The following is a 26381-nucleotide window of genomic DNA, read 5'->3' as shown; positions in this document are numbered from 1 at the left end:
CTGGAGCAAAAAAAGGGATGGTTGGCTGTGACACCAATGGCTGGGTGCGCTCTTGGTAACGCCTAACTCAATGTGCCTAAATGTTTTCATGGCCTCCTCTAGCCTCGGTTGACCTCGCACTCACCTGAAGAGCGCTGACTTCCAAGAGGAATTTTATTGTTTCCATGAAAATAGAGTTGGTTTGCTGGGGGACAATAGCTGGGCTCAGCTCTGCTTCAAATGAAACTCCAGCAGGCTTGGGCATTTCTGAAATAAAACCAGAGAGCCAGAAATTTGTAGAAAACACCTGAATAGCAGATTATCTTGGTCAGGTTAGCGAGACACCGGTGAAGCGGGCACATCAGCGCCTGCATTTTCTGCATCGTATGAGAAGAGCACATCTTCCTATCACTGTCCTTACCACTTTCTCTAGAGGGCTGACTGAAAGCATCCTGTCGTATCGTATTACTGTGGGGTTTGGAGGCATTACTGTTTTGGACAGGAAGGCTGTGCAGAGAGTGGTGAGGACAGCAGAAAAGATTATTATTGGAGGATCACTTCCTTTTACCCAGGACATGGCATATAAGCGATGCTTGAGCAGGGTCCACAGTATTGTCTGGGACGCTACACGTCCTCTCCATGAACGGTTAGCTTCTTTGTCACCTTCTGGGAGGAGGCTTTGTGGTATCTAAAGAAGAACGAGGTTCTATAATGGCTTTATACCATATAGTATTAACCTTGAGTTCACCTCTCAAGACTATTTTTTGCATTCTAAATGGTGTTTTGTGTGTGTGTGTGTGTGTGTGTGTACACATATAGATACACACACATACTAGAAAGTACAAAAAATAGCTGTTTATTGTTAAAAACAACCGTTTGTTATACAAAGAACTATCTATTGCCTTAGCTTTCGTCAGAACCCTGCCGACGTCTTCAGAGTCAGATGAACATGCAATCAATCGTCACATAGATTTGTTAATGGCTCACCAAGAGTTAAAAAGGCATGAACAGCAACAAAAAGTACTGCCCGCATATAGAAGAAAAGAGGGCGAAAAAGATCAAAGCTGCCCACCTATGGAACAACACACTAGCTAGCACAACGAATTGAAAGAGGGAAATGCCGATGCGACCTGCTCGAGAGCCAGGAGAGGGGCGACGGATCCATGAGGACAGCGCGACACAGAAAGGACGTCGGTAAACCAGGATACACAATGATCCACCAGAGCTAGGAGATGAGAGGAACTGAAGTGTGATGCAACAACAACTTCCAACAACCAAGTGTGAACGGAGCGAGGGGAGGAGACGTCATGACCCACCCGCACTCCAACGGGAGGAACGCAACCAGCAAAGATGAGCTCGATTGGGATGAACAGCAAAGAGCAGGCAAGGGAAGGAGAACACACAAGCACAATGAGTGCATCGACACGACCTGCCCAGAAGCCAGGAGAGGAATGCCAGACCCGCAATGAGAGGGCGACGCGCACGCCGCAAGACCGGAGCATACAACAACTCACGGGAATTACCAGGGGGGGGTTAAATCGGAGGATGATCCGGCAACAACTCCAAACAGCCAAGTGAGAGCGGGGTGGGTGGAGGGGACAGGGATGAGAGGAAAGGCCCCAAGATCTGCATGGACACCAATGGACGAGACGCAGCCAAAGACGACAGGTGTTCTGTTCCAGCCTACAACTGGCCCTGTTTGTGTGTCAGGGACAACCCCGTTTTCCTTTTTACAGTCAATAGGCTGGAAAAACCCAACTCAAATTTATTTACATTTCAAACAAAAAAGCAACAGAATATTTCCTTCAATAAATAAATCAAAATATCAAACAAGAGTCAACAAACAAGAGTTAAACAGAAGTAGCAAGAACAGACTAGGATTCTCTTAGAATGTCTCCAAACGGTTGCCTTCAGCAACCAGCACCGCCCACACCTTCCCCTTTGATTATCAGTCCCAAGGCGTGGCTTCTCACTGCCTTCTCCTCCTCTCACTGAGTTGCCTCGTTGATTTTCTCTGCTCTGCTCTGCTGGATTGCCTTCTGCTTCTAGCATCTCTGAACAGATTCAGCTGTGACTCCTCTGAGTCCGACACCTCATACTCACACAGCTGAGCCTCATGAGAAACACGACTGGAGGGGCCAGGCTGAGAGTCCTGCAGTGCATCAGAGCCTCCCTCTGACACCAAAGGCTCTCCAAACTCCTCCTCCTCCTCCTCAGATTCATCGGACTCAGCTGCTGGGAGCACAGGCTCACACTGAATCACAACAACAGGATTGACTGGGGCGGCCATAATAGAACAGGCGAGGAAGGGAGCAATGGGAGGAGAAAAAACAGTAACACCATAATGCGGACAGGTGGGTGCAGTCAGAGCAATGACGGACGGCTAGTGGATAGACCTATTACACGCTCAATAAGCAGAGCGCAGGAACAGCTAGGTTTATAAGCAGACTCTCCAACTTCCAGTTTTCACTCTGAAGACGTTGGCAGGGGACCAACGAAAGCTAAGGCAATAGATAGTTGTTTGTATAACAAATGGTTGTTTTTTACAATAAACAGCTGTTTTTTACCTATCACGGAGTTTGAAGGTTTTGTACTTTCTAGCATAAATATGTCTGGGATTTGCATTTTTAAAACTATTGGATGTGTTTGTGTGTATTCTTTTGAGAGAGAGTATCCGAATTTCATTTGTTAATACATACCAGTGTGTTCTCAGAAAAAAAGCGTCAATAAACGTTATCTTATCTCATATCTCATCTCTCTTATCTCAGCTCATCTTATTTTGAAGCAGAGAATCAGCCATTTTTCTTTGTTTCCTAGTGCTTGGTTAACAGAATTTCAGTTCTACAACCTTGTTTTGCAGCCTTGTATCAAGTTTGCAGCTGGACCTCAAGTTGTGCAGCAGCAGGCTCGACCCACTTTCATCAGAATGACAAACAGAGTTTGCAGCACTGTATTGGAAGATCTGGGCCTTGTGTGTGTGTGTGTGTGTGTGTGTGTGTGTGTGTCTGTGTGTGTGTGTGTCTGTGTGTCTGTGTCTGTATGTGATGTGGCAATGGAATACCCAAAGGAGTAGGAGTTGCAGCCCAACAACACAAGGCTGCTATTGCCAATCTGTGCCCACCCAACCACAGCTAATGCTGGAGCTATGAAGCTATGAGAATGATTTCGCGATATGTTCCCACCTTGAATTTCAACATGTGACACAACTCCTTGCATGGCTGGATGCCGCTGAGTTGAGAGGGAAGGACAGCGGTGGAGCCCCAATGAAAGATGAAAGGAGAGGTGTCTGTGGAGACTCTCCATCATCCAGGTCATTGGTTGTCCCAAAGATGTTTCTCCAAAAGCAACAGGACTTTCTTGGGTTTTTTTTTCCTTGAAAATGTTTTGCTTCTCATCCAAGAAGCTGAAAAAGTCCACGAAAATCCAGTTGCTTCCTGGAGAAAGCAGAGGCCCTCACAAAGATAAGGAGGTCTCTGTAGCTAGCGTGAGCTGTGGTGGCGCAGCAGTTGGAATACAGTATTGCAGACTAGTTCACTGCTCACTGACAAGAGTTCGATCCTGACTGGCTCAAGGTTGACTCAGCCTTTCATCCTTCCGGCAAAATGAGGACCCAGATTGCTGGGGGCAATAGGCTGACCCTGTAAACCGCTTAGAAAGGGCTGTAAAGCACTGCAGAGCGATATGTAAGTCTAAGTGCTATTGCTATCCCCTAAAGCTGCCTACCTCTCTGAGTGCTCAGCCTAAATTTGCTGGGTGTAACGGACAATCTGTTGAATGGTTTATGTATGGTAGTATCCTCTTCTGTTGCACGAAGCGAGCCGGCTCGCTCTGAAGACTCTGCTTGGATTTTCGCTGCGGATTCTGGAGATACCTCTGGAGATAAAAAGGAAGCCAACCCATATGAGAACACAAAAGCCAGCCTAATTTGATTATAGCCTCTTAACTGGGTAGCCGAAGTATGTTCTGCAGAAAGCCTCCATCTAACTAAAATCTAAAAGTAAGGTTTCCCCTTTCCAGTCATGTCCAACTCTAGGGGATGGTGTTCATCTCTGTTTCCTAGCCGGGGGAGCCACTGTTGTCTGAAGACGCTTCCGTGGTCATGTGGCTGGCATGGCTGTACACGAGGCGCACAGAATGTTGTTACTTTCCCACCAAAGTGGTACCTATTTATCTACTTGTATCTGCATGCTTTCGAACTGCTAGGTGGGGAGGAGATGAGGTAAGGAACGGGAGCTCAAGCTGTCGTGCATTGCTCAGGTCTCAAACTGCCAACCTTCCGGTTGACAAGCCTACAACTTGTCTAGCGCTGGTCAGGAGCTTAACTAACTTCCTGAGTTTAGGCGGGGCACAGTCTGTTGGCCAGGGGATCCATGGGAACAATGTCAGTCCTCTGGTAAGACCCTCTTCGTTGACGCTCACCACCAGCCAATTCCTAAGGGGAAATTTCTTGATAGTGAGAAATTAATCAATGGAACAGTTTGCCTCCTGGAATTGTGGGTGCTTCATCGCTGGAGGTTTTCAAACATAGACTGGACAACCATTTGTCTGGGATGGTATAATGTCTTCTGCCTTGGGCATGGGGTGAAGCCCTATAGTTCTATAATTCTCTTTGTTTTTCCAGATTGCTTTTTCCTGGGCCCAAGATAATGGGTCTGAGATGCCCTGGGAGCAGAGTGGTTAGATTGCAGTATTGCAGGCTAACTCTGCCCACACCCTGGAGTTTGATCCTGATGGAGCTCAAGGGAGACTCAGCCTTGCATCCTTCCAAGGAAAGCAAAACAAAGACCCGCATTGCTGGAGGGCAACATTGTAAAACCACTTAAGAGAGTGTTGTAAAGTATTAGGGAGCAGTTTGTAAATCTACTGTAATTGCTATTGCTATTGTCAGGGAGGGCAACACAGAGGCTAGTTTCAAAACCGGGTCTCCCGTGTCCATCGACCTTACACTGTAGATGCCAGATTTAAGCTGGACTTAAGGCACCACATTTCTCAATGCAGAGAAGTCGCCATGGAAACAACAGAAAGGCTGCAGCAGTCAAAATTGCCAGGATAAAAGGTGAAAGGATGGCATCTGGCCACATTGACAGGTATAGCTGAAATCCTCTGGTGCTGTGACCCAGAAATTTGCAGCCGAGCAAGAACAGAAACATTTACAAGATCCCACCTCAAAAAAAAAAATCTCACTCATTTTACAAATCTGCAATCAGGCTGTGCGAAAGACTTGAATCTCAGCTGCTGCCCTAATCTGAAGGTCTTGGTTTGAAGCAAAATTGCCCCAACTTGAATGTGAAAACAGCTATTTGGCTCTCAAGGTCAAAATAGAAAGACCGACTTGGCCTTTTGCCTTCAGAACCAACAGCCTGCACTCGAAGTAGGACCTCTTCCAGTGGAAATGGTTCAAACAAAGCAAAAATGTTAAAACAAAATGTTTTATATCTAAAAACAATAAATACAACAGTATATTCAGCTAGCAATGGGAATGGGAGAGTGGAACATGAGGACAGGCCAAAAAAAAGGTTAACTTTACCTGGGTTTTCCCTTGTAGACCTAAGGTCATAATGGAGGTCCACCAAGACCAGGGGTCTCCAACCTTGGCAGCTTTACGACTGGTGGACTTTAACCCTCAGAATTTGGCACGGCTGGCTGAGGAATTCTGGGAACTGAAGTCCACAAGCTGTACAGTTGCCAAGGCTGGAGACCTCTGACCCAGAAAACATTGGGAGAAGCATCTCAAAATAGCCTCTCCTGCAAACGTTCTTGGCCAACGATCCTTTTTTCCTGTAACACTTTCCCCGATCTTGAAGAACAGTGTAGAGTTTGTGGCTTGTTGCCCCGATGGGCATCATCAACTTACCAGACTCCTCCGGGCCATCCAGAGACTGCGCCCGTGATGCCAGGTACGAAGTTCTTTTCTTTCCTCCTTCTTCTGTGCTCGGAGGACTTGGTTTCTCTTTGGGCAGACGGGCCTTCTGGAGTTTGGTAGCCTCGCGGAAGGCCATCTCGACCCGGATGTAGTTTTCCTGGATATCATAGAAAAGTCCTAAAGGAAAAGTAGGGAAAAGGGGGGAAAAAAAGAAAAAGATTTCCCTCAGGAAATAATTACTGTGATGTTGAAGGAGGCATAGAAGCACCAGGGTTATCAGGTTCTTTGGTTACCCACCTAAGATGGAGAGCACTCTCCATCTTCAGGGGGACATGACAGCAGTGTTCCAATATCACAGGGGCTGCCCCAAAGAAGAGGGAGTCAAGCTATTCTCCAAAGTGCCTGAAGGCAGGAGAAGAAGCAACGGATGGAAACTAACTAAGGAGAAACTTCCTAACAGTTAGAACAATTAACCAGTGGAACCACCTGCCTCCAGAAGCAGTGAATGCTCCAACACTGGAAGTTTTTAAGAAGAGACTGGACAGCCATTTGTCTGAAATGTTGTAGGGTTTCCTGCCTGAACAGGGACTAGATTTGGACTACATGACCTTCAAGGTCCCTTCCGACATCATCATCATCATCATCATCATTATTGATCATCACACAGTCAGCCAGATGTTCAGACTGGATTTGGCATTTTTGTCTACCTGTCAAATCCTTACCAAGGACCTGGGATACGCAGATGTGGATGTTTGATGGTATTACAGATATCGTCGCAGGACGGAAGCAGTTCCTAGCAAGGCCGCCTTTTGCAATTGACTGATGGCGAATTTGTCAATGCCTATAATGGTGTCCAAGTGGTGCTCCAGTTGTTTTGGGATTGCACCCAAGGCGCCTATTACTGTTGGTACTACCCTTGCTTGCCTTTGCCACAGTCTTTCTATTTCTATCTGTAGGTCTTTATATTTTGTTATCTTCTCCAGTTCTTTCTCGTCTATTCTGATGAGGATGATTATATAAAACTTTTATTCATAAAACATGAAACTCAGTCAACTGAACACTCAAGTTGACTGGCACTAATGGTTGACACGGGCTGCTGCCAGCACCCTAGGTATCAACCAGGTATCTCCTTAAAATGTAAGATGTTCCGAGTAGCGCAGTTTTTTTGTAGCTTTGCTGGAGTTATTGCAGGAAGCTGCAATTTCTTGTTGTATTTTGCAAAGCTTTTGGACCTAGTTCCCAGTGCCCCGATGACGATGGGTATCACTGTTACGCGTTTCACCCGTAATCGCGCCGTTTCGATGGCCAGGTCGCGGTATTTCATAATTTTTCCCAGTTCTTTTTCTTTGACTCTGGCATCTCCTGGTACAGCGATAACAATCAGCTGTACGCTTCGGTTCTCTATGACTGCAATGATGATGATGACGACGATGATGACGATATTATTATTATTATTTAATAGATTGATGGGTCCCCTTTATTTCGTGCAACTCAAAACAATGTATTTAAATGTTCTTGCCTTTTGTTTTCCCAACAACCACCTAGCGTGGTGGGTTGGATTGAGAGAGAGAAGAGCTGGCCCAAAGTCACCCAGCTGGTCTTCACCGTTAAGGCAGGAGCAGAACACACTGTGTAACTGTTTGGAGTTGTAACGGCACTGAAAAAAGTGAACTATGACCATTTTTTGCACTTACGACCGTTGCAGCATCCCCCTGGTCACGCCATCCAAGTTTGGACGCTTGGCAATTGACTCATATTTATGACGGCTGCGGTGTCCCGGGATCACGTGATTCCCCTTTTGTGACCTTCCAGCAGGCAAAGTCAATGGGGAAGCCAGATTCACTTAACAACTGTGTTACTAACTTAAGAACTCCCGTGACTCACTTAAGAAATGTGGCGAGAAGGGTCGTCAAAGGGGACAAAACTCGCTTGACAAATTTCTCACTTAGCTATCTAAATTCTCGGGTCCTTCGTGGTCGTAAATTGAGGACTACCTGCCCCCTATTTATATTTCACACTTTATATTTCACATGTCTTAACCGCCCGTCTCCTTCAGAAAGGGGTTCTGGGCGATGTACAATTTAATCCATGGAACAAAACATTTTTAAAAAATAATCAAATAATGTCAGTAATTTTTAAAAAAATGTTAAAAAGAAGTAAGAAATTGAAACAGACGGGGGGATCCAAGATGGGGAGACTAAGATTTGTTAAAGCAGGCAGAGGGATTCTCATGGGGCCAATCAGGCCCATGGCTATGTGGGCCCCTGTGTCTTCCACACAAGGCTACACAACTAGGTTTTGACCCCTTTGCAGAAGGCCAAGAGACTTCCAAGACCGAGATTTTTCACAATGCAGGGGCATTGTGGCAGAGAAGGCCCTCTTCCTTGACCCCACCAGTCGGAATTCTTTGACCGCTGGGGTCTGTTGCATGCCTTCCCTCCCTGGACTAGTGGGATGAGCTGATGCGATGGGGCAAAGCCGGTTCCATAGGTAGCCTGGCTCTACAGGACCACTTAAGAGACTATTCAGAAAGCTGTGCCCAGTAGTGATGGTGTCAACATTCTGGCAATCAACATTTCCAAATCTTCCACGTTAAATTAGCCAGATTCATACCTAACATGGTCCAGGCCACGACACTGGTTGGCTCCACACAGGTGGCATCCTCGAAAAAGACTTCGGCCTCCTCATAATTCTGCAGCATCACAGCCATGATCCCACACAACAGGACACTGAACAGACAACAAATGACAAACCTAAGGAGAGCCCCATTGTAAGAACAATCCTGGGTTTGTTCCTATCACGGTAGATTGTTTAGAGCCTGGGTTTGTTCCTATCACGGTAGATTGTTCAGAGAGCCCCCAAGGGACCTTTATTCAGGAAGAATATCCAACCTGTTCCAAATCAGCCCTCATTCCACTTCATTATTTATATGTCCTGGGGATTGAGCCTCACTTATGTCAGAGATATACTTCAGAAGACTAGACAACCCGTGACCCATTGGGTCATTGTTTCAGAGCTATTTCATTAGCGGACTCCTTTTAAAAAAAAATGTCAGCGTTTTTAATGTACTGCCTTTGCTGGAAAAGTTCTGAAAAATTTAGAGAGACATTCCTCTGAACGTCTGCCTTGAAAAGAGTCCCTTTTGAACTGTACAGAACAGTCATACGTGAGGAATGGACCCCAGGAAACCTTTTATGACATGTTTGTAATGTCATAAAGTGCTTTACAATGTTTCTGTCATAAAATGCTTTACAGAAGTTGTCAAATTTAAAGTCCGTGGGAATCACGATTCCTGGATTTTAGACGCATTCTAATAAATTAGCCCATTTGAGGTACCTTGGTTGAGAATGTTTTGCCCTACTGTGACGTACGATTTCATTCAACGAAAGGTTACAGACACATGAATGTTAGTAATATACAGATGTAGGTAAGAAGAGTCCTGCTAGAGTCAAACCTTCTGGTGAAATGCACCTTAAATAACTTCTAGATGTACGAGATAATGGGATCTGCACAGGTAGGTCTCGAGTTACAACAGTTCATTTAGTGACCGCTCAGTGACAATGGAAGTAAAAAAGTGACTTATGGCCATTTTTCACACTTACGACTGTTGCAACATCCCCACGGCCACGTGATTAAAATGCAGATGCTTGACAACTGACTCGTAGTTATGATGGTTGCCGTGTCCGAAGGACACATGATCGTCTTTTGTGACTTTCTGACAAGCAAAATCAATGGGGAAGGCAGATTCACTTAACAACCATGTTACTAACTTAACGACGGCAGTGGTTCACTTAACCCGTGGCAAGCGAGGTCGTAAAATGGGGGGCAAAATTCACCTAAGAACTGTCTCACTTAGGAACAGAAATCGGGTCATCGATTGTGGTCGTAAGTCAAGGACCGCCAGTACTCCTAACGCATCTGGAGGGTGTTAGGTTGAAAAGGGTGCCCAACGCATGTGCAGTAATGTGCATTACAGTGCCTGCTGAAGTGCACATATGTACGCTGCATTACATGTGTAGGACGTACATACATATCCTGCATAAAATTTAGGTATCCTTTTTCCCCCCCCCCCACGTTACCGTGAGCTCTGCTGCTAACATGGTTAATGTCTGACCACAGTTCCAGACGAAGCAGTTACCTGGGCAGGTGATTGGCATCCAGCCTGACAGCCTCGCGGAAACATTCCTGAGCCTTGAGATTGTCTTCAGTCAGCAGGCAGAAGGCTCCATAATCCAACCAGCTCTGGCTATCTTGGGGGTTTCGTGACAACCTCTGGGGGCAGAAGGACCCTCGCGTAAATTAACATTCTGTTTCAAAGCTTTGAATGGAAAGATCTGAAGGTCAAAAATAGGATGTCAGCTTCCCGATGCAATGAAAGGTTGATCTCGGCTCGATTTGATTTGATTTGAGCCTTCACGTCTCTCTCAAGACAGGTTTTCTTCCAGGAATTCTTGAATAAGAGTCTCTCAAGACCAAGGTGTGTAGACCTCAACTCCCAGAATTCCCCAGCCAGCCTTCCACTGAAAGAGAAGCGACTACAGCATCTAAACGCTTCTAATTCTTAGAAAATGGAAAGCTCTTTGAGGGATCCTTGATGCTCTGTGAGCTTGGAGGTTTTCTCGAAGATGTTTCATGACCCAGTGCCAGAACTGGGGTGGGTCGTGAAACGTTTGCAAGAAAACCCCCAAGCTCAGAGAGGAAGAATGACGTTCTTTCTTCTCTTCCTCCTCCTCCTCCTCTCTAACAACCCCACTCCCTTCTAGCACTGATGATGTTACCTAGGGTGGGTCATGAAATGTCTGCAAGAAAACCACCAAGCTCAGAGAGGAATAATGACTTCACAGTCGTTCTTTCTTCTCTTCCTCCTCCTCCTCCTCTCTAACAACCCCACTCCCTTCTAGCACTGATGATGTTACCTAGGGTGGGTCGTGAAACATCTGCAAGAAAACCACCAAGCTCCCAGAGCATCAAAGACCCCTTAATGTCAACCCTGATTTAGATATATTCTTCTTTTTCAGGAAAACTCGTTGTTTTCACAGTTGTTTCCTTTACCTCCTGATAGTAAGTTGATGCCAAGCCGTAGTCACCGTTGACCTGGGCCTCTCGAGCAAAGAGCTGGAGCTGCTCCAAGGTGGTGTAGACGGGAGGAGGAGGACTTGGAGTCTGGAGGGACAGGACCTGGCCAGTGCAGGGAAATAATGAACGTGACATTCAGGCTGGTTTAGTTAAAGGAGGGGGTCAACTCAGCATTTGGCAACATGTATTCAAATAGAGTCTATGGAGATTCCCGGTCATCCAGGTCCTGGTTGTCCCAAAGGTGCTTTTTTTTTAAAGAGGCAACTGGACTTTCTTGTTTTTTTCTTTGAAGACGTTTCGCTTCTCATCTGAGAAACTTCTTCAGCTCTGACTGGATGGTGGGAAACAGGAGGATTTATACTCCTCGCAGACAGATGGTCATTTGCCGTCTTTTTAGAGATTCGTTGTGGCCACTTGGAGGTTTGTCTCTGTCCTCAGGGGTGCCTGAGTAGTGCAAATGGGTGACCCTATTCAGCTGACCCTGAGGACATAGATAAACCCACAAGTAGTTTCAATGTCTTCCTAAAAGAATGCAAATGACCAGGTGTCTTCTTGAACTTTCACCCTCAGGGTGTGAGACACACAACCGCTCTGTTGCAAGCCCAAAGCCGGATTGATCCAACCTGCCCTGATGACTCTTCCCTTGGCTTGCCTGGCACCCAACACCCTCCGCAGTAAAAGGAGGGGTTGCTTTTCCCAAGCTCACCTGATTCAGCGCAACATGCATCTGATCCATCAGGTAGACGTACAACTCACTGAGGAAAGCCTGGAGTTGGTCCAGAGTTTCAAAGGCAGTGGTCTTCAAGTACTTCTCCCGCACAATTTTAACAACTGCGTGCTACAAGGAAGGGAAAGACTCTGTCACAAGGACACCACACATTCGGAAGGGAGCAACAAATGTATGAGATGCTAGATTCCCTTGCCTGACGGGCCACTACAGATCTAAAAAAGGGGCTGTCGGACTTGCTGTCACTTAAACCTCTAAACAGAAACGATCTTTGGCTCTGTTTGTTGAGAAAGATCTAATTTGATTAGAAGCCGAGCATATTGCAGGGTTGCAAAGCCCAAACTGAGAATCACACGCCAAAATCCCTATTTTCAACTTTTTCCTCCCTTAACTGTCCCCCATCACTGGCCTCCCCATGACCAATCAGGTTCAAGAAAGATAATTTCAGAACGGTCACTTCAAGCATTGGACGGTATGCAGCTGCTTTCCTTCCTCCACCGGTTGACCTTGAAGCAGCGTCTCAGGGAGATACAGCCGTTACTTTTCCTTTCCCCCAGGCATTCCCCTGCCCAGAGTTCAGGGCATAGTCATTGCATGGTGGTGAAGCACAAGCAAGCGTAAGGTGGCACTTGACCAGGGTGGGGAGGGGGCTTCTTAAATGCTAAAAGAGGACTCAGATGACGAGGAAATGTGACACTTCCAACGTATTATTCCGCGTTAATAGAATGTCACTTTTACAAAGAGAGACCTGCATTGTGACAACATACCTTGAGTTGCTCCTTAAAGGCAAAATATTTCCCTGAGGTGTTCAGCTCATAGTTGAGTTGACATTTCTGATCTTCCAGGGTCTGAGAATCAACGACAAGGCCTTCCACCACCTGCCTTCCAAAGAGTTCGTGATACTCGTCTAGGATAGACGCAGCAATATTGGTGATCTGCGTGTGGTAATCTTCTACGGCCTAAAGAAGTCAGGGAAACCTTGGAGTTTGTTGACAGAAATAAATTTCTCCTCAAGAAGGTGGCATACGCTGCTGGCAAACCTTCCTGGTTGCTGACCTCCACTGCTTGAACTGTCACACACACCGCAATCCATCAAGTCTAGTACAAGCTCATCCTTGTGCAGCTAGACGCAAAGGGCTTCCTGTGTACTGACAGAAGAGAATATTTGCAGCTCAGGATTGAACGGTGGGGCAGCTCTACTTGCATGGTGGTTTCCCTTGCTGATGTTTCATTATCAAGCTAGGCTATTTGTCAGGTCCCTCTGGAACCCTAACCCTCAGGAATGGGAGCTCGTATGAATGTGGACTGAGGATGTTCCTGTACTCTCTAACATTTGTTTCTGCTTTTGCTCTGATATGTATTCGCATGGGAATCAAGGGGTGGGGTGTGGGGGTGGGAAATGCCTTCGGGGCCATCTGGTTTCACAGGGGCCTGGGAAGCCAGTCAGTTATCACCTTCCTAGCCAGAAGTTCTCATAACATCTTCATGCCAGGGGATTGGCAGCTGATGACTCGGGCATCGGAGTCGGGCGAAGAAACGGGACTTTTTAGCTTCGTGCTCTGCGTGGAAATTTCAGATTCCGCCTTCCCCCCCCTCTGCAATCACTTTCTCTCAGCGAAAGATCCTCTTTGAAACAATGCCTGTGCTCCTGAGTGTTTGCTTTCCTGAGGGAACAGCTGAGGCCGGCCTTTACACCAGCACTGATGATGTTACCTAGCATGGTAATGAAGCATCGGCAAGAAAACCGCCAGGTTCGGACAGCAACAAGGACCCCACAGCTCCTAGTGTGGAGGGAGGACTAAGTAGCAGGCATGAGGCCAAAAGCACATGTTGGCTTATGGCTTATGGGTAAGGTTCTATGGTTGGCTAGATGTCTCCGAAGGAGCAGAAATGGTGCTGCATCTGTGAACAGCGATCATTGGTGAATTCTGGCTGGCAAAGTTTTTTTCTGGATAAAGGAGAAGCAACCTGGAACTAAGGAGGAATTTCCTGACAGTTAGAACAATTAACCAGTGGAACAACCTGCCTCCAGAAGTTGTAAATGCTCCAACACTGGAAGTATTTAAGAAGAGGTTGGACAACCATTTGTCTGAAATGGTACAGGGTTTCCTGCCTGAACAGGGAGTTGGACTAGAAGACCTCCAAGGTCCCTTCCAACTATTATTATTATTATTATTATTATTATTATTATTATTATTATTATTATTATTATTATTATTATTATTATTATTAATCATTGCACAGTCAGCCAGATGTTCAGACTGGATTTGGCATTTTAGTCTACCTGTCGAATCCTTACCAAGGACCTGAGATAGGCAGATGTGGATGTTGGATGGTATTACAGATATCGCCGCAGGACGGAAGCAGTTCCTAGCAAGGCCGCCTTTTGCAATTGACTGATGGCGAATTTGTCAATGCCTGTAATGGTGTCCAAGTGGTGCTCCAGTTGTTTTGGGATTGCACCCAAGGCACCTATTACTTTTGGTACTACCCTTGCTTGCCTTTGCCACAGTCTATTTCTATTTCTATTTGTAGGTCTTTGTATTTTGTTATCTTCTCCAATTCTTTCTCGTCTATCTCCAGGCACTGCCATGTCCACTATCCAGACTTTTTTGTGTTTCTTATCGACAACTGTTAAGTCTGGGGTGTTTATTATTATTATTATTATTATTATTATTATTATTATTATTATTATTATTATTATTATTATTATTATTATGATTATTATTAATATGATTATGATTATGATTATGATTATTATATCACCAGCCCCTCTTCCCTGCATCCCAGACTGCTGCTCCTCATTTCCATCTCTTTTCCTTTATTTCTTTTTTTTCCCTTTCTTTTTTCTCTTATCTTGAACTTCAAATGTGTTTTATTTTACTGCGTGGAAAAACTTCTCTGAAGTATTAAAAAATGGAGTAGAATTACCAAGTAGGCTTGTTTCATACCTTCATGGCTCCTGCAGTCCTTCGAGGGAGTTGAGGGTGTGGAGGAATCATGTCCTTCACTCTGATTGTGTTAGAAGAAAGAAAGGACAAAGGTGGATTGTTCTGATCATCTGACAATTCATTTCGCCACCCCATTCCATTATGAGCCGTGGTGGAGCAGTGGGCTGATGCCTCCTTAAGTAACACCAGCTGCCTGCAATTAGTGCAGGTTCGAGTCCCACCAGGCTCAAGGTTGACTCAGCCTTCCATCCTTCCGAGGTAGGTAAAATGAGGACCCAGATTGTTGGGGGCAATAAGCTGACTTTGTAATAATGCCGCTGGGGGGGGGGCGAAAGCCCTAATAAGCAGGCATATACATAGAATGAAGGCTATTGCTAAGCACATTGGTTTGTGCTTAAATTGTAAGCCGCCCTGAGTCTTCGGAGAAGGGTGGGATATAAATGGGATTAAAATAAAAATAAATTCACAGTTGACTTTAAAGTCAATTCCATTAAACTTAACACAATCAGCTACAGAATTAGCACAAAAAAGAATTGTGCTGGCAATAAGCTGGGATAAGGGTCCATGGAGATTCTCAGTCATTCAGGTCAACGCTTTGCCCCAGAGGTGCTTTTTCCAAGAGGCAACTGGACTTTCTTGCTTTTTGGTTGAGAAGCTAAACGTCTTCAAAGAAAAGTAAGTTCAGTTGCCTCTTGGAAAAAGCACCGTTTGTTCTGTTCCAGCCTATGACCGGCCCTGTTTGTGTATCAGGGACAACCCCTTTTTCCTTTTTACAGTCAATAGGCTGGAAAAACCCAACTCAAATTTATTTACAGTTCAAACAAAAAAGCAACAGAATAAATGAATCAAAATATCAAACAAGAGTTAAACAGAAGTAACAAGAACAGACCAGGATTCTCTTTGAATATCTCCAAATGGTTGCCTTCAGCAACCAGCACCGCCCACACCTTCCCCTTTGATTATCAGTCCCAAGGCATGGCTTCTCACTGCCTTCTCCTCCTCTCACTGAGTTGCCTCGTTGATTTTCTCTGCTCTGCTCTGCTCTGCTGGATTGCCTTCTGCTTCTAGTGTCTCTGAACAGACTCAGCTGTGACTCCTCTGAGTCCGACACCTCGTACTCACACAGCTGAGCCTCATGAGGAACATGACTGGAGGGGCCAGGCTGAGAGTCCTGCAGTGCATCAGAGCCTCCCTCTGACACCAAAGGCTCTCCAAACCCCTCCTCCTCCTCCTCAGATTCATCGGATTCAGCTGCTGGGATCACAGGCTGACACCGAATCACAACACCTTTGGGAGAATCGGGGATAAGGTCTCCCCACATAAATTTTTGTAGAGACCTAACTCAGCTGAGTTATAAACTTTGTAAGAGCAAATGACGCTCTCCAGGGTCCTGAAATCAGCCTTGATGCAGTGTGTTATTGGGTGACCAACCTCTCCTACAATGAGATCAGAATTTAATAAGACCCTCAGTCTTTGTATTGACTGATCTGACCCAATAAGTATATTTAAATATATAAAACTCACCGGCTGGCAAGTTCCTCTGGCAGACGCTTGGGCACTAAAGCTTTATCCAGCGTAAACTCTATCACAATAAAACTTCCACCTTCTACATATTGCTGGAAAAAGAAAGTGGTTGATATTTCTTCAGGAGCATAGCCCACTTCCTAGGATGTTTCCACAGCCACATCCCCTCAAAATTTAACCCAAACACATTAGGTTTCATTTGTGGGAATTTAAATCTATACATATGGAGAACAGCTAGGTTATCATCAAGCCCTTGTACCAAGACATAGTAGAGGAGAGAGGGGGGAGGGAGGGAGAGAGGGAGAGAGGGAGAGAGAGGGAGAGAGAAGGAGAGAGGGAGAGAGGGGGAGAGGAGAGGGAGAAAGAGGGAGAGAGAGGGGGAGAGGACAGGGAGAGAGGGAGGGAGAAGGAGAGAGGAGGGAGAGGGAGGGAGCGGAGAGGGAGAGAGGGAAGGAGGGAGAGGGAGAGAGAAGGAGAGGGAGAGAGGGAGAGAGAGGGAGGGAGAGAGGGGGAGGGAGAGAGAGAGAGGGGGAGAGGAGAGGGAGAGAGGGAGGGAGGAGAGAGGGAGAGGGAGGGAGCAGAGAGAGAGGGAGAGGGGGAGAGGGAGGGAGGAAGAGAGGGAGAGGGAGAGGGAGAGGGAGAGGGAGAGAGAGGGAGAGAGAGAGAGATGCAGATAGTCAGAAGCACTCATTCACAATTTCCATGTGACTCCAGATCCAGACTGGGGAGTCCAGGTGGTATGTACAAATCCTGTATATTTGGCATCTTTTTAAGCAATAGCTTTACCTGTCCTTCCAGGTTCTGGCATAAAGATACCGCAGTTTCTACTGTGATCTCGGAGGTGTCCTTTTTTACAATACTGGATGGCTGAAGAGGAAGCAAAAAAAATATCTTTTACTGGATATCATTTCAGAAAGCTTCTTTTGTGTGACTTCTGGAAGGGGGGGTCACCTAATTTAAAGTTGGTAAGAGGCATGAGCTTTCAGCTAAAGCTTTAAATTAAAATCGATGGTTCTTCTTTTTATCTGGGCACTTTTTTAATCTGTGTGGTTTTAACAATGGTACAGACCACCCTGTTCTGCATTTATGTGAATCTTATTCTGCAATTAGTCCTGTTGCAACTCTTAGGGCTATGTGGTGCTTTGAAAGCTATTCTAATCTTTTCTAGAGAGCCAGCATGGTCTAGTTGCGAAGAAGCTGGCCTAGAAACCAGGAGACGGTGAGTTCTAATCTCGCCTTAGGCATGAAAGCCAGTGGGGTGACTCTGAGTCAAACATGAGGAGGCTGTGAGTTCTAGTTCTGCCTTAGGCATGAAATCTGGCTGGGTTACTCTGAGCCAATCACTAGAAGAGGGGGAGTTCTAGTCCTGCCTTAGGCATGAAAGCTGTCTGGTTGGCTTTGGGACAATCATCAGGAGGCTGTGAGTTCTAGTACTGCCTAAGGCATGGAGGCTGGCTGGGTGACTGGGCCAATCACCGGGAGATGGCGAGTTCTAATCCCGCCTTAGCCATAAAATCTGGCTGGGTGGCTTTGGGCTAGTAGTCCCTCTCTCTCAGCCCAACCCACCTCACAGGGTGGTTGTTGTGGGGGAAATAAGAGAAGGAAGGAGCATTAGGTATGTTTGCTGCCCTTTGTGTCCCAACCAGCGTACATTTGAGGACCTCAGGGTAGTGTGACAGAACACAATTAATGTTGCTAGTTTCTGGGCAGGATCTGTTTAATTTGTACATATTTCAATCATGTGTTTTATATTTTAAATGTTACGTCATATAGTATGCCTTATTTTAATTGTGATGCTTCTGACATGAATAAAGAAGCAAACCTCATTTGGATCCTCCAAACGCAAAGCTCTAGCTCCGACTGAGGAGACAAACACATTTTCCATCTTCTAAATTCAAAGAGCAGGGGTCTCCAACCTTGGCAATTGTAAGATTTGTGGACTTCAACTCCCAGCATTCCTCAGCCAGCATGTGGCCTTCAACTCCCAGCATTCCTCAGCCAGCATGTGGCCTTCAACTCCCAGCATTCCTCAGCCAGCATGTGGCCTTCAACTCCCAGCATTCCTCAGCCAGCATGTGGCCTTCAACTCCCAGCATTCCTCAGCCAGCATGTGGCCTTCAACTCCCAGCATTCCCCAGCCAGCATGTGGCCTTCAACTCCCAGCATTCCTCAGCCAGCATGTGGCCTTCAACTCCCAGCATTCCCCAGCCAGCATGTGGCCTTCAACTCCCAGCATTCCTCAGCCAGCATGTGGCCTTCAACTCCCAGCATTCCTCAGCCAGCATGTGGCCTTCAACTCCCAGCATTCCTCAGCCAGCATGTGGCCTTCAATTCCCAGCATTCCTCAGCCAGCATGTGGCCTTCAACTCCCAGCATTCCTCAGCCAGCATGTGGCCTTCAACTCCCAGCATTCCTCAGCCAGCATGTGGCCTTCAACTCCCAGCATTCCTCAGCCAGCATGTGGCCTTCAACTCCCAGCATTCCTCAGCCAGCATGTGGCCTTCAACTCCCAGCATTCCACAGCCAACATGTGGCCTTCAACTCCCAGCATTCCTCAGCCAGCATGTGGCCTTCAACTCCCAGCATTCCTCATGGTTGGCTGAGGAATTCTGGGAGTTGAAGTTCACAAGTTGTACAGTTGCCAAGGTTGGAGACCCCTGTTGGAGAGGACTTAATCTCTTTGCACTTAGTTTTTTTTTGCCATTCTCACCTTCCTCATCATTAGTTCTCTCTGCTTGTCATCTTTGACGTTCTTCCCAAGGATGCTTTTAGTGTGCGGACTGTACATTCCCAAGGGACCAAATTTATTAAGGATTGCCTGATGGCCCACGTCACGAAAAAGACTGAAGAGGCACTTGGTCTGAAACAAAAGAGGCACCAAGTGAGAATAAGATAGATAAGATAACCTTTATTGTCAATTTTTTACTGTGAGCACAACGGCATGCATCAAAAACGAAATTTAGTTGCCCGCTCTCAAAGGGACACGATAGCAGTGTTCCAGTTTGAGGGGCTCCCACAAAGAGGAGGGGGTCAACTTATTTTCCAAAGCACCAGGAGGCAAGACAAGAAATAATGGATGGAAGTAAAATCAAGGAGAGAAGCAACCTAGAGCCAAGGAGAAATTTCCTGACAGTGAAGAACAATTAACCAGTGGAACCGCTTGCCTCCAGAAGTTGTGGGTGCTTCAGCACTGGAGGTTTTTAGGAAGAGACTGGATAGTCACTTGTCTGAAATGGTATAGAGTCACCTGCTTGAGCAGGGGGATGGACTAGAAGACCTCCAAGGTCCCTTCCAGCTCTATTCTCATTGATTGCTGTCTGCTCTAAGCTTCCTGGAAGCAAGATGGCAATAACCATTTCAAACAAAATCTAAAGCAAGAGAATCTCGGCTGATGAGCCACGCAAATGAAGCTGTTACCTTCTCACACACTTCGCTGTCATGGTAAGGAAAAACTCGGAACGCTCCCCGGATCCGCTTCACTCCAGGATACAGCAGCGGCACTAAGCTGACATAAGCCACGCCATGAAAGGAAATCGGATCCTCCTCTGTTCCACCAATAGTTGCACCTCCCTAGAAAAGGACAGTTGGGATGACCATCTTCCCTGCTGATGGCCACAAGCAGCCCGAATGGAGCACAGCTAGCCGAGTTATGGCCGTAATGGAGTCTGCTCGTGTGACTGATTTTACAATCTTTTTTGCAGTGGTCGTGAAACGAACGACATGGTGGTTAAGCCAGAGTTCCCCAACCTTTCTGACTTTGCGGACCGGGCCGGTGGGGTAGGGGGGAAAGAGAGGATGGTTCCATGTGAGTGGTGGGCAAGCGCACACATGCAACACGCACTTGCCTGCTGCTTGCCCTAGGGAGAATGTGTGTGTGCTCACCTGCCACTTCTGTGGCCCAGTTGCACAGCACTCAAGTCGTGGGCCGCAGCCTGGGGTTTGGGGACCTCTGGGTTAAGTGAACCAGTGGAAGTAAATATTAGTTTTGGGCAAAACCCTAGTAAAATGTGGCCAGATGATTGTGGGCTGATGCAAACAGCTGTTATTTCATCAGCTCAAGGCGGCAAGCATACTTAACACTAAAATACAGCGCCACGACTACAGGACGGGAAAGGGAACCATCAGGATTTTGAATCTGGGTCATAACTTCAAATGGTCACCAAGCTACTGACCAGAAGTCAAGGACCATCCACAGCCAGAATCTCTTCTATAGTATTTATGAAGCACGTGTAAAACCACACCTACGTTTAATCCTAGCACATTGGAATATTGATGAGCAACTAAAAATTGGGTAAAAATTAATAACAGGATATGGATTGTCTATGAAGATTGAATGTAATTAAGATACGTATAAGCTAAAAATGTATTGATAAATGTAAGAACGATGTTTTTACTGAGTTGATATAATAAGAACTGTACTAGCTTGAATACGAGACAGTAAATGTTAAGGGAAAAAGAGAAGAAATATCTGATGTTGCAACTTTGCACTAAAGATTTTGTTATCGAACTATTGATCACCACGTTGCTTTTTAAATACTTAAATGTAAAATTGGAAAATAAATACATTATTATTAAAAGAAAAGAATTAATTTTGAATCTGGGTCATCACTTCAAATGGTCACCAAGCTACCGACCATAAGTCAAGGACCGTCCACAGCCAGAATCCCTTCTATAGTATTTATGTAGCACATGTAAAACCACACCTACCTTTAATCCTAGCAAACCTACTTTACACTCAAGAGAGCCAGTTAAGGGTAGTGAGGATGGTGCTGGCCTAGAAACAAGAGGTGATGAATTCTGGGCCTCCCTTTAGGAGGAAAGCCGGCTGGGTGAGTCTGGGCCAATCACCGGGAGATGGTGAACTCTAGTCTTGCCTTAGCCATGAAAGTCAGCTAGGTGATTTGGGCCGTTTCTCTCTCTCTCAGCCCAACCCACCTCGCAGGGTTGTTGTGGTGGGAACGATAGAAGGGAGCAGTATTAAGTATGTTTGCTGCCTTGAGCTGATGAAGTATTTTTTTTGAAAAGGAAAAAAAAATGGTGGGATTAAAATATGATGATGATGGTGGTGGTGGTAATGAACCAGAACCTTACCTTGTCTCCTTTGCCAGCTTTGACTTTCGTGGATGTGACCAGTGGCACTCTGGTAATTTCCACAGGCCAACACCGACAGTCAGCGATCCGCTTGCGAAAGCTGTCAAACAGGAAGAGACCGATAGCAAACCAGTTAACAATTGTTTGGGTGGTCTGATGCGCAAAAGGGCATTGCGTGCATTTCCATCAGTGCCACCTGGACGGCAAAGGTGGGAATGGGCAGTGTGCAGAAAACGGTCAGAACTGAGATGCTTCCGATTGGATTTAGCTGGGTGACTTTGAGCCATTCACTCAGCTGAACCCACCTCACAGGGTTGTTGTGGGGAAAACAGGAGCAGGGAGAAGTATTTATGTATGTTCGCCACCTTGTGTTGCACATACAAATAACCAAGGTGGGATATAAATAAATAAATGGGCTGAGTTTCTTGATGGACAAGCAAGCAGTAAATGTGCAAAATGCAGCACAAACACCAGCAGAAGCAAGGCTGTTGTAATAAGGCTTATTAATATTTATGCAGAGCTGTAGCTGAAGGAACCCATTAATGCACAGAACTCAGCAAATCAAGATCAGCTTCAGTTAAAGAACTTGGAGAAGGCTAGCCAGGAGTCTGAATTGAGGGTAAAATCGCCAGGTCTCTGCTCTTAATTGCCTGGCTCCCACAGATCATCTCATTAAGTTCTGAGTGGCTGGAGAACGACAGTTTTCTCACCATAGTACAGCGATAGGATCCAGGTAGCAGCGCCTTTCCAAGTCCCACACAATCCGTTTCTTAATAGTTTCACCCTGAAGCCTGCTTTCCCGGTCCTTTAAAAGAAAGAGAGAGATAGAGAGAGCCAGTTAGGTGTAGTTGGTAAGGCACAAAGCTAGAAACAGGGAAACCAGGTTTTCCAGTCTTGTCTTAGGCACAAAGCTGGCTGGGTGGCAATCCTCCCCACTCAGTCCTGGGAAGAACAAAAACATAGGAAAACCGCTTCTGAATATTTTCCTTGAAAGCCCCAGGGACTTGTCTAGGTAACTGCCAGGAGTCAATATGACTTGAAGGCAAGGAAGAGGAGGAGGAGGGGGGGAGGAGGAAGAGGAGGAGGAGGAGGAGGAGGAGGAGGAGAAAGGAACCCAGTGTCAGGACCCACCCTAATCCACGTCTTAGGAAAACAAAAACTCTTGGAGTCAGTTCTAGTCCAAAAGGAATTTTTACTAGGACATGTTTGGTTGTGGAAATACAAGACAGGACCTGGTATTGTTCTACAGATTGAAACTTTATAAAGAGTTCCCGGTTCAACCCCCCTTCCCTCAACCCCATTTGGTCAGCCCCCCATCATTTACTTCGTGTCATCCCTTTCGTGGGAAAAAGGGAACTTCGGATCTTTACGGTTATTGCCTTCTTCCTCTACAGATTCAAATGGAGACACAGGCCAGATGCCTTCTTCCCTAACCCTCCCCTTTGTTCACCCAGTTCAAAAGGTTTCCCTTGGTCTTTGAAATAACCTAAGGCAGGCTGAATCCACATGCGCTCCTCCTTCCTCGGGAGATGGCAGAATCCATGGGGGGGGGAAATAATGTTTTAAACATGCATTTATGAATGTGATATAAATGGATTCTGACACCCAGTCTGTTCAGGTCTAGAGCTCAAGAAATCAAGAAAATAGACTGGAACCAATATTTGTTGGTGGATTAGGTGAAAAAAATAACATGACACAGAAAAAGTAAAAAAGAAGAACAACTAATAGCAGGGGCAGTCTTTCTTCTGAAGGAGGAACAACATAAAAGAATGATAGGGGGCACCTGGCCTTGGAAGAAGCTTGCCATCAACCGATACCGCATATTTTGTACAATGGAAGTCACAGTGGGATGGATACCGCGATCAACCCAAATCTATGCTCCTCCTTGGCTGCTAGAGGAAAAGGACTCTAGGGAGAAAGGAGCCACTGATCTGATCCAGTACGCTAGTTTTCATAGGCCCGGGTAGATGGAACAGGTGGCAACTGGGACATTGCTGATGCTACACTCTCACTGGTATTGCCAAAGGTGAAGAGAGCTGGGAACTGTAGCTGACCCCCATCTGGAGGACCACAACTCCTGTTCTAAGGAATCTGCTTCTCCAGCTCTCCCACACTCACCTCTGGAGTATTCAGTTCTCCATCTTCCTCCTCAAAGGCCCCGCCGGTAATGAAAGCCTCTGGGATGTTCTGTCCTCCAGGAGCTAAAATGTTAGCCACTGGCCACTTCTTGGGCCGAGGCAGAGGTTCTCTCTCACCTCCAGGTTTCAGGGTCCCATTCTTGAAAAGGAAGGGACATTCTTTCTGGAGAGGTCATAGGAAAAAAATAAATAAATCTTGAATTGACAGAGTTAACAAGTCACTCATACCAGTACATTGACAAAGAGCTAGCAGTTGCGTTCTTGCAACATATTCATCCCACGTATTCAGACTTTTGCTTTGCTTGGTGCTGGCACGGACCAACCCATTTGGTTAGTAGGTTATTCACATGGAAGCTCAGAAAGCGGCTTAATTCGTTTCAGGTTACATGTCTTCTGCGAACTCGGCCGTTACATAATGAAAATAGATTGGACAGGGTTACATTTTGGAAAACATCCTCTAAAATAGCTACAGAAGGGAGACTACCTGTCCTAAACCAACATTTACATGGGTCCTTTAATTTGCAAGGAGCTTCTTGTGTATGTGAGGCAAGTTTCCATTTTTTTTCCTTGTTGTTAACAAAGAAACGGCTCACATGTAACGTAAGTTTAGTACCACAAGCAAATGTTCATGCTGGTTCTCCCTTGCTCTTCATGAACGCAGATTCTGAGTTCACACATCACAGAATAAGCCACAGCGAGCTGGCTTCATGTTTTGTGCATCACTAATTGACCAGGGTTTGCAAATTGTAATATCCAGTTCACGTCTTAAACCAAACCGTTTTGATTTAAGACAATGTATGAATCCGATTTTTGACTTGTAATTTATTTATTTCTTTGATTTAACTCGACAAAGGTTGCTCTATAAATGAGGATAAACCAGTTTGGCCTGGAGGCCACGGAATTATTAGGGCCTGTTTCCTCACCAAGCTCATCCCTTCCAGACGTGCATGAAACCTGGATCTGGAGAATCACAGTTAATTAACTCCATCAAGGTAGCTTCATTTATAAATTCAGATGGGTCTCAGAAGAGAGGCTATGGAAAGACCAGGTTACTAACGCAACGCATGATTGACTGAGATGTGCTAATGGAATTATTTCTTAATGCATATACAACTCAAAAGCCAAATTCACAGAAAAGCAGTAAAAGCCTGGAGAAACAGGTTCGATCAGGCATAGGCGGTGAAGGCTTCAAATCAGAACCTCGAAGCCATAAAGTTTAACCTTTGATGTCTCTCAATGTGCTTCCCTTGGGACCTGCAGCACGTCTTATATTTTGGAGGGGCTGAGAATGAAAAACAACATTTGCCAGACTGAAAGGCAAAAGAAAAGAAGATGTGGAGAAAGAAGGGATAAAAGAACGTGGGATTTCAGCAACTCACCTCACCAACGGCTGGCACCTGAAAGCCAACCATGTAATTATATTGGGGGCCTGTGAAGATAAATGCCTCGGGGGCAGAATAGAGAGCTTCTACGGTCACTCTCAGCAGATTGCCTTCGGACAGCTGGATTTGAGTCAATAGGCTCTCCTGGACGGATACTAAGACATCGATGGAACACTGCAAAATCAAAGCAAGCTTGAGACAGACCTGTCAAATATACAAACTTGGGAAAAAGGAGAGAAGCACAACGAGGCTGGTCAGCACCTGGAGGCCAAATCAGACAAGAAATGATTAGTTAGAGTAGGGGTCCCCAACCCAGCAACTTTAAGACTTGTGGACTTCAACTCCCAGAATTCCCCAGCCAGCATGGCTGGCTGGGGAATTCTGAGAGTTGAAGTCCACAGGTCTTAAAAGTTGCTAAGGTTGGGGACCCCTGAGTTAGAGGAACTTGGGATGCTCAGCTTAAAGGAGAAGGCTAAGGGGGAAGACACGATAGCAATCATTCAGTACACAAAGTGTTGTCACAAGAAAGAGGGTTATGGGCTTATCCTCCACAGCACCGAAGTACGCACACAAGATTCGAGCCACTGGACACATGGTTAAATACGGAAGATTTAGCTAAGCCCCTTATAATGAGCGCGCTTGCATTTGTGGAGCTTCAGCGACAGATGAGAGAATGCAAAACAGTAAGACTGGAGCTCTTCTCATCCAACCTCCTACTCAAGTAGGAGACCCTACACCATTCCAGACAAATGGCTGTCCAGTCTCTTCTTGAAAGCCTCCAGTGATGGAGCACCCACAACTTCTGGTGGCAAGCTGTTCCACTGGCTAATTATTCTCACCGTCGGGAAATTTCTCCTTCATTCTTGGTTGGATCTCTCTTTGATAAGCTTCCATTCGTTATTTCATATCCTGCCTTCAAGTGCTTTGGAGAATAGGTTGACCCCCCCTCCTCTCTCTGACAGGCCCTCAAGTATTGGATGATGGCTATCATTTTCCCCTAGTCTCTTTCTTTGTTAGACTAGACAGGCCTAGTTCTCTCAAGTTGTTCATCAGTTTAGTATCTAGACCCCTTTTCATTAAATTTTATTATTACTAAATGGGGACTTGGGGGGCCCTATATCGAAACAAAAGCTTTTTTTTTAGAATGACTCAATTACATTTCCAAGCACTCTACTGATTTTGTTTTACAATAAATGTTGAAGATCTCATTCAGATTTCAATGATTTACCCTCTATTCCACCTAAACTAGTTCCGAGTCCCCTCTGAGATAGGGGTGTTAAAATTGGGAAGCATATCTCTATATTCCTTTTTTTAAAAATAAATAAAAAATACCTTGGTTTCTGCTCGGAGGGCCTCCAGAGGAGAACCAGGCAATGGATACAGGGGAAGTGTTACACTGAATGAACACAATCCTGCAGAGAAAAGAGGACATAGCACACGAGCAGGACCCGTAAGATTGTCTGGGACACTACACACCTCTCCACGACCTGTTTTCCTTGTTACCTTCTGGGAGGAGGGGGCTCCGTGGTATCCAAAGCAGAACATACAGATTGTGAACTCTAAAGCTTGCTCTTTCCATTATGTATTCAAGATGGACAGTGATTAATATTTATATGTTCTTATATGTAAGGGTGTAGGTCTATACATGTG

General features: G+C 45.8%; 1 protein-coding gene across 1 annotated transcript in view; it reads right to left on the bottom strand.

Moving 5' to 3' along the window:
* The window catches only part of CFAP70 (cilia and flagella associated protein 70), a 37242-nt gene extending 12399 nt beyond the window's left edge, over nucleotides 1-24843 (bottom strand). The window contains exons 1-16 of the mRNA XM_083372988.1: nucleotides 24729-24843; nucleotides 23330-23512; nucleotides 21922-22016; nucleotides 21212-21311; nucleotides 19538-19690; nucleotides 18831-18980; nucleotides 16907-16987; nucleotides 16121-16212; nucleotides 14597-14657; nucleotides 12413-12604; nucleotides 11625-11756; nucleotides 10895-11020; nucleotides 9981-10114; nucleotides 8456-8571; nucleotides 5834-6019; nucleotides 125-246 (exon numbers count right to left, since the gene is read on the bottom strand). Coding sequence (XP_083229114.1) covers nucleotides 125-246; nucleotides 5834-6019; nucleotides 8456-8571; nucleotides 9981-10114; nucleotides 10895-11020; nucleotides 11625-11756; nucleotides 12413-12604; nucleotides 14597-14657; nucleotides 16121-16212; nucleotides 16907-16987; nucleotides 18831-18980; nucleotides 19538-19690; nucleotides 21212-21311; nucleotides 21922-22016; nucleotides 23330-23512; nucleotides 24729-24761 — 1956 coding nt within the window. The 5' untranslated portion in view covers nucleotides 24762-24843. The remainder of the gene's footprint in view (nucleotides 1-124; nucleotides 247-5833; nucleotides 6020-8455; nucleotides 8572-9980; nucleotides 10115-10894; nucleotides 11021-11624; nucleotides 11757-12412; nucleotides 12605-14596; nucleotides 14658-16120; nucleotides 16213-16906; nucleotides 16988-18830; nucleotides 18981-19537; nucleotides 19691-21211; nucleotides 21312-21921; nucleotides 22017-23329; nucleotides 23513-24728) is intronic.
* Between the last annotated feature and the right edge of the window lie 1538 nt (nucleotides 24844-26381).

The sequence above is a fragment of the Vipera ursinii genome, assembly GCF_947247035.1.
Source record: "Vipera ursinii genome assembly, chromosome: 13".
Taxonomy (NCBI): domain Eukaryota; kingdom Metazoa; phylum Chordata; class Lepidosauria; order Squamata; family Viperidae; genus Vipera; species Vipera ursinii.
The sequence above is the reverse complement of the archived record's forward strand: the minus strand, read 5'-3'. Positions and strand labels throughout refer to the sequence as shown.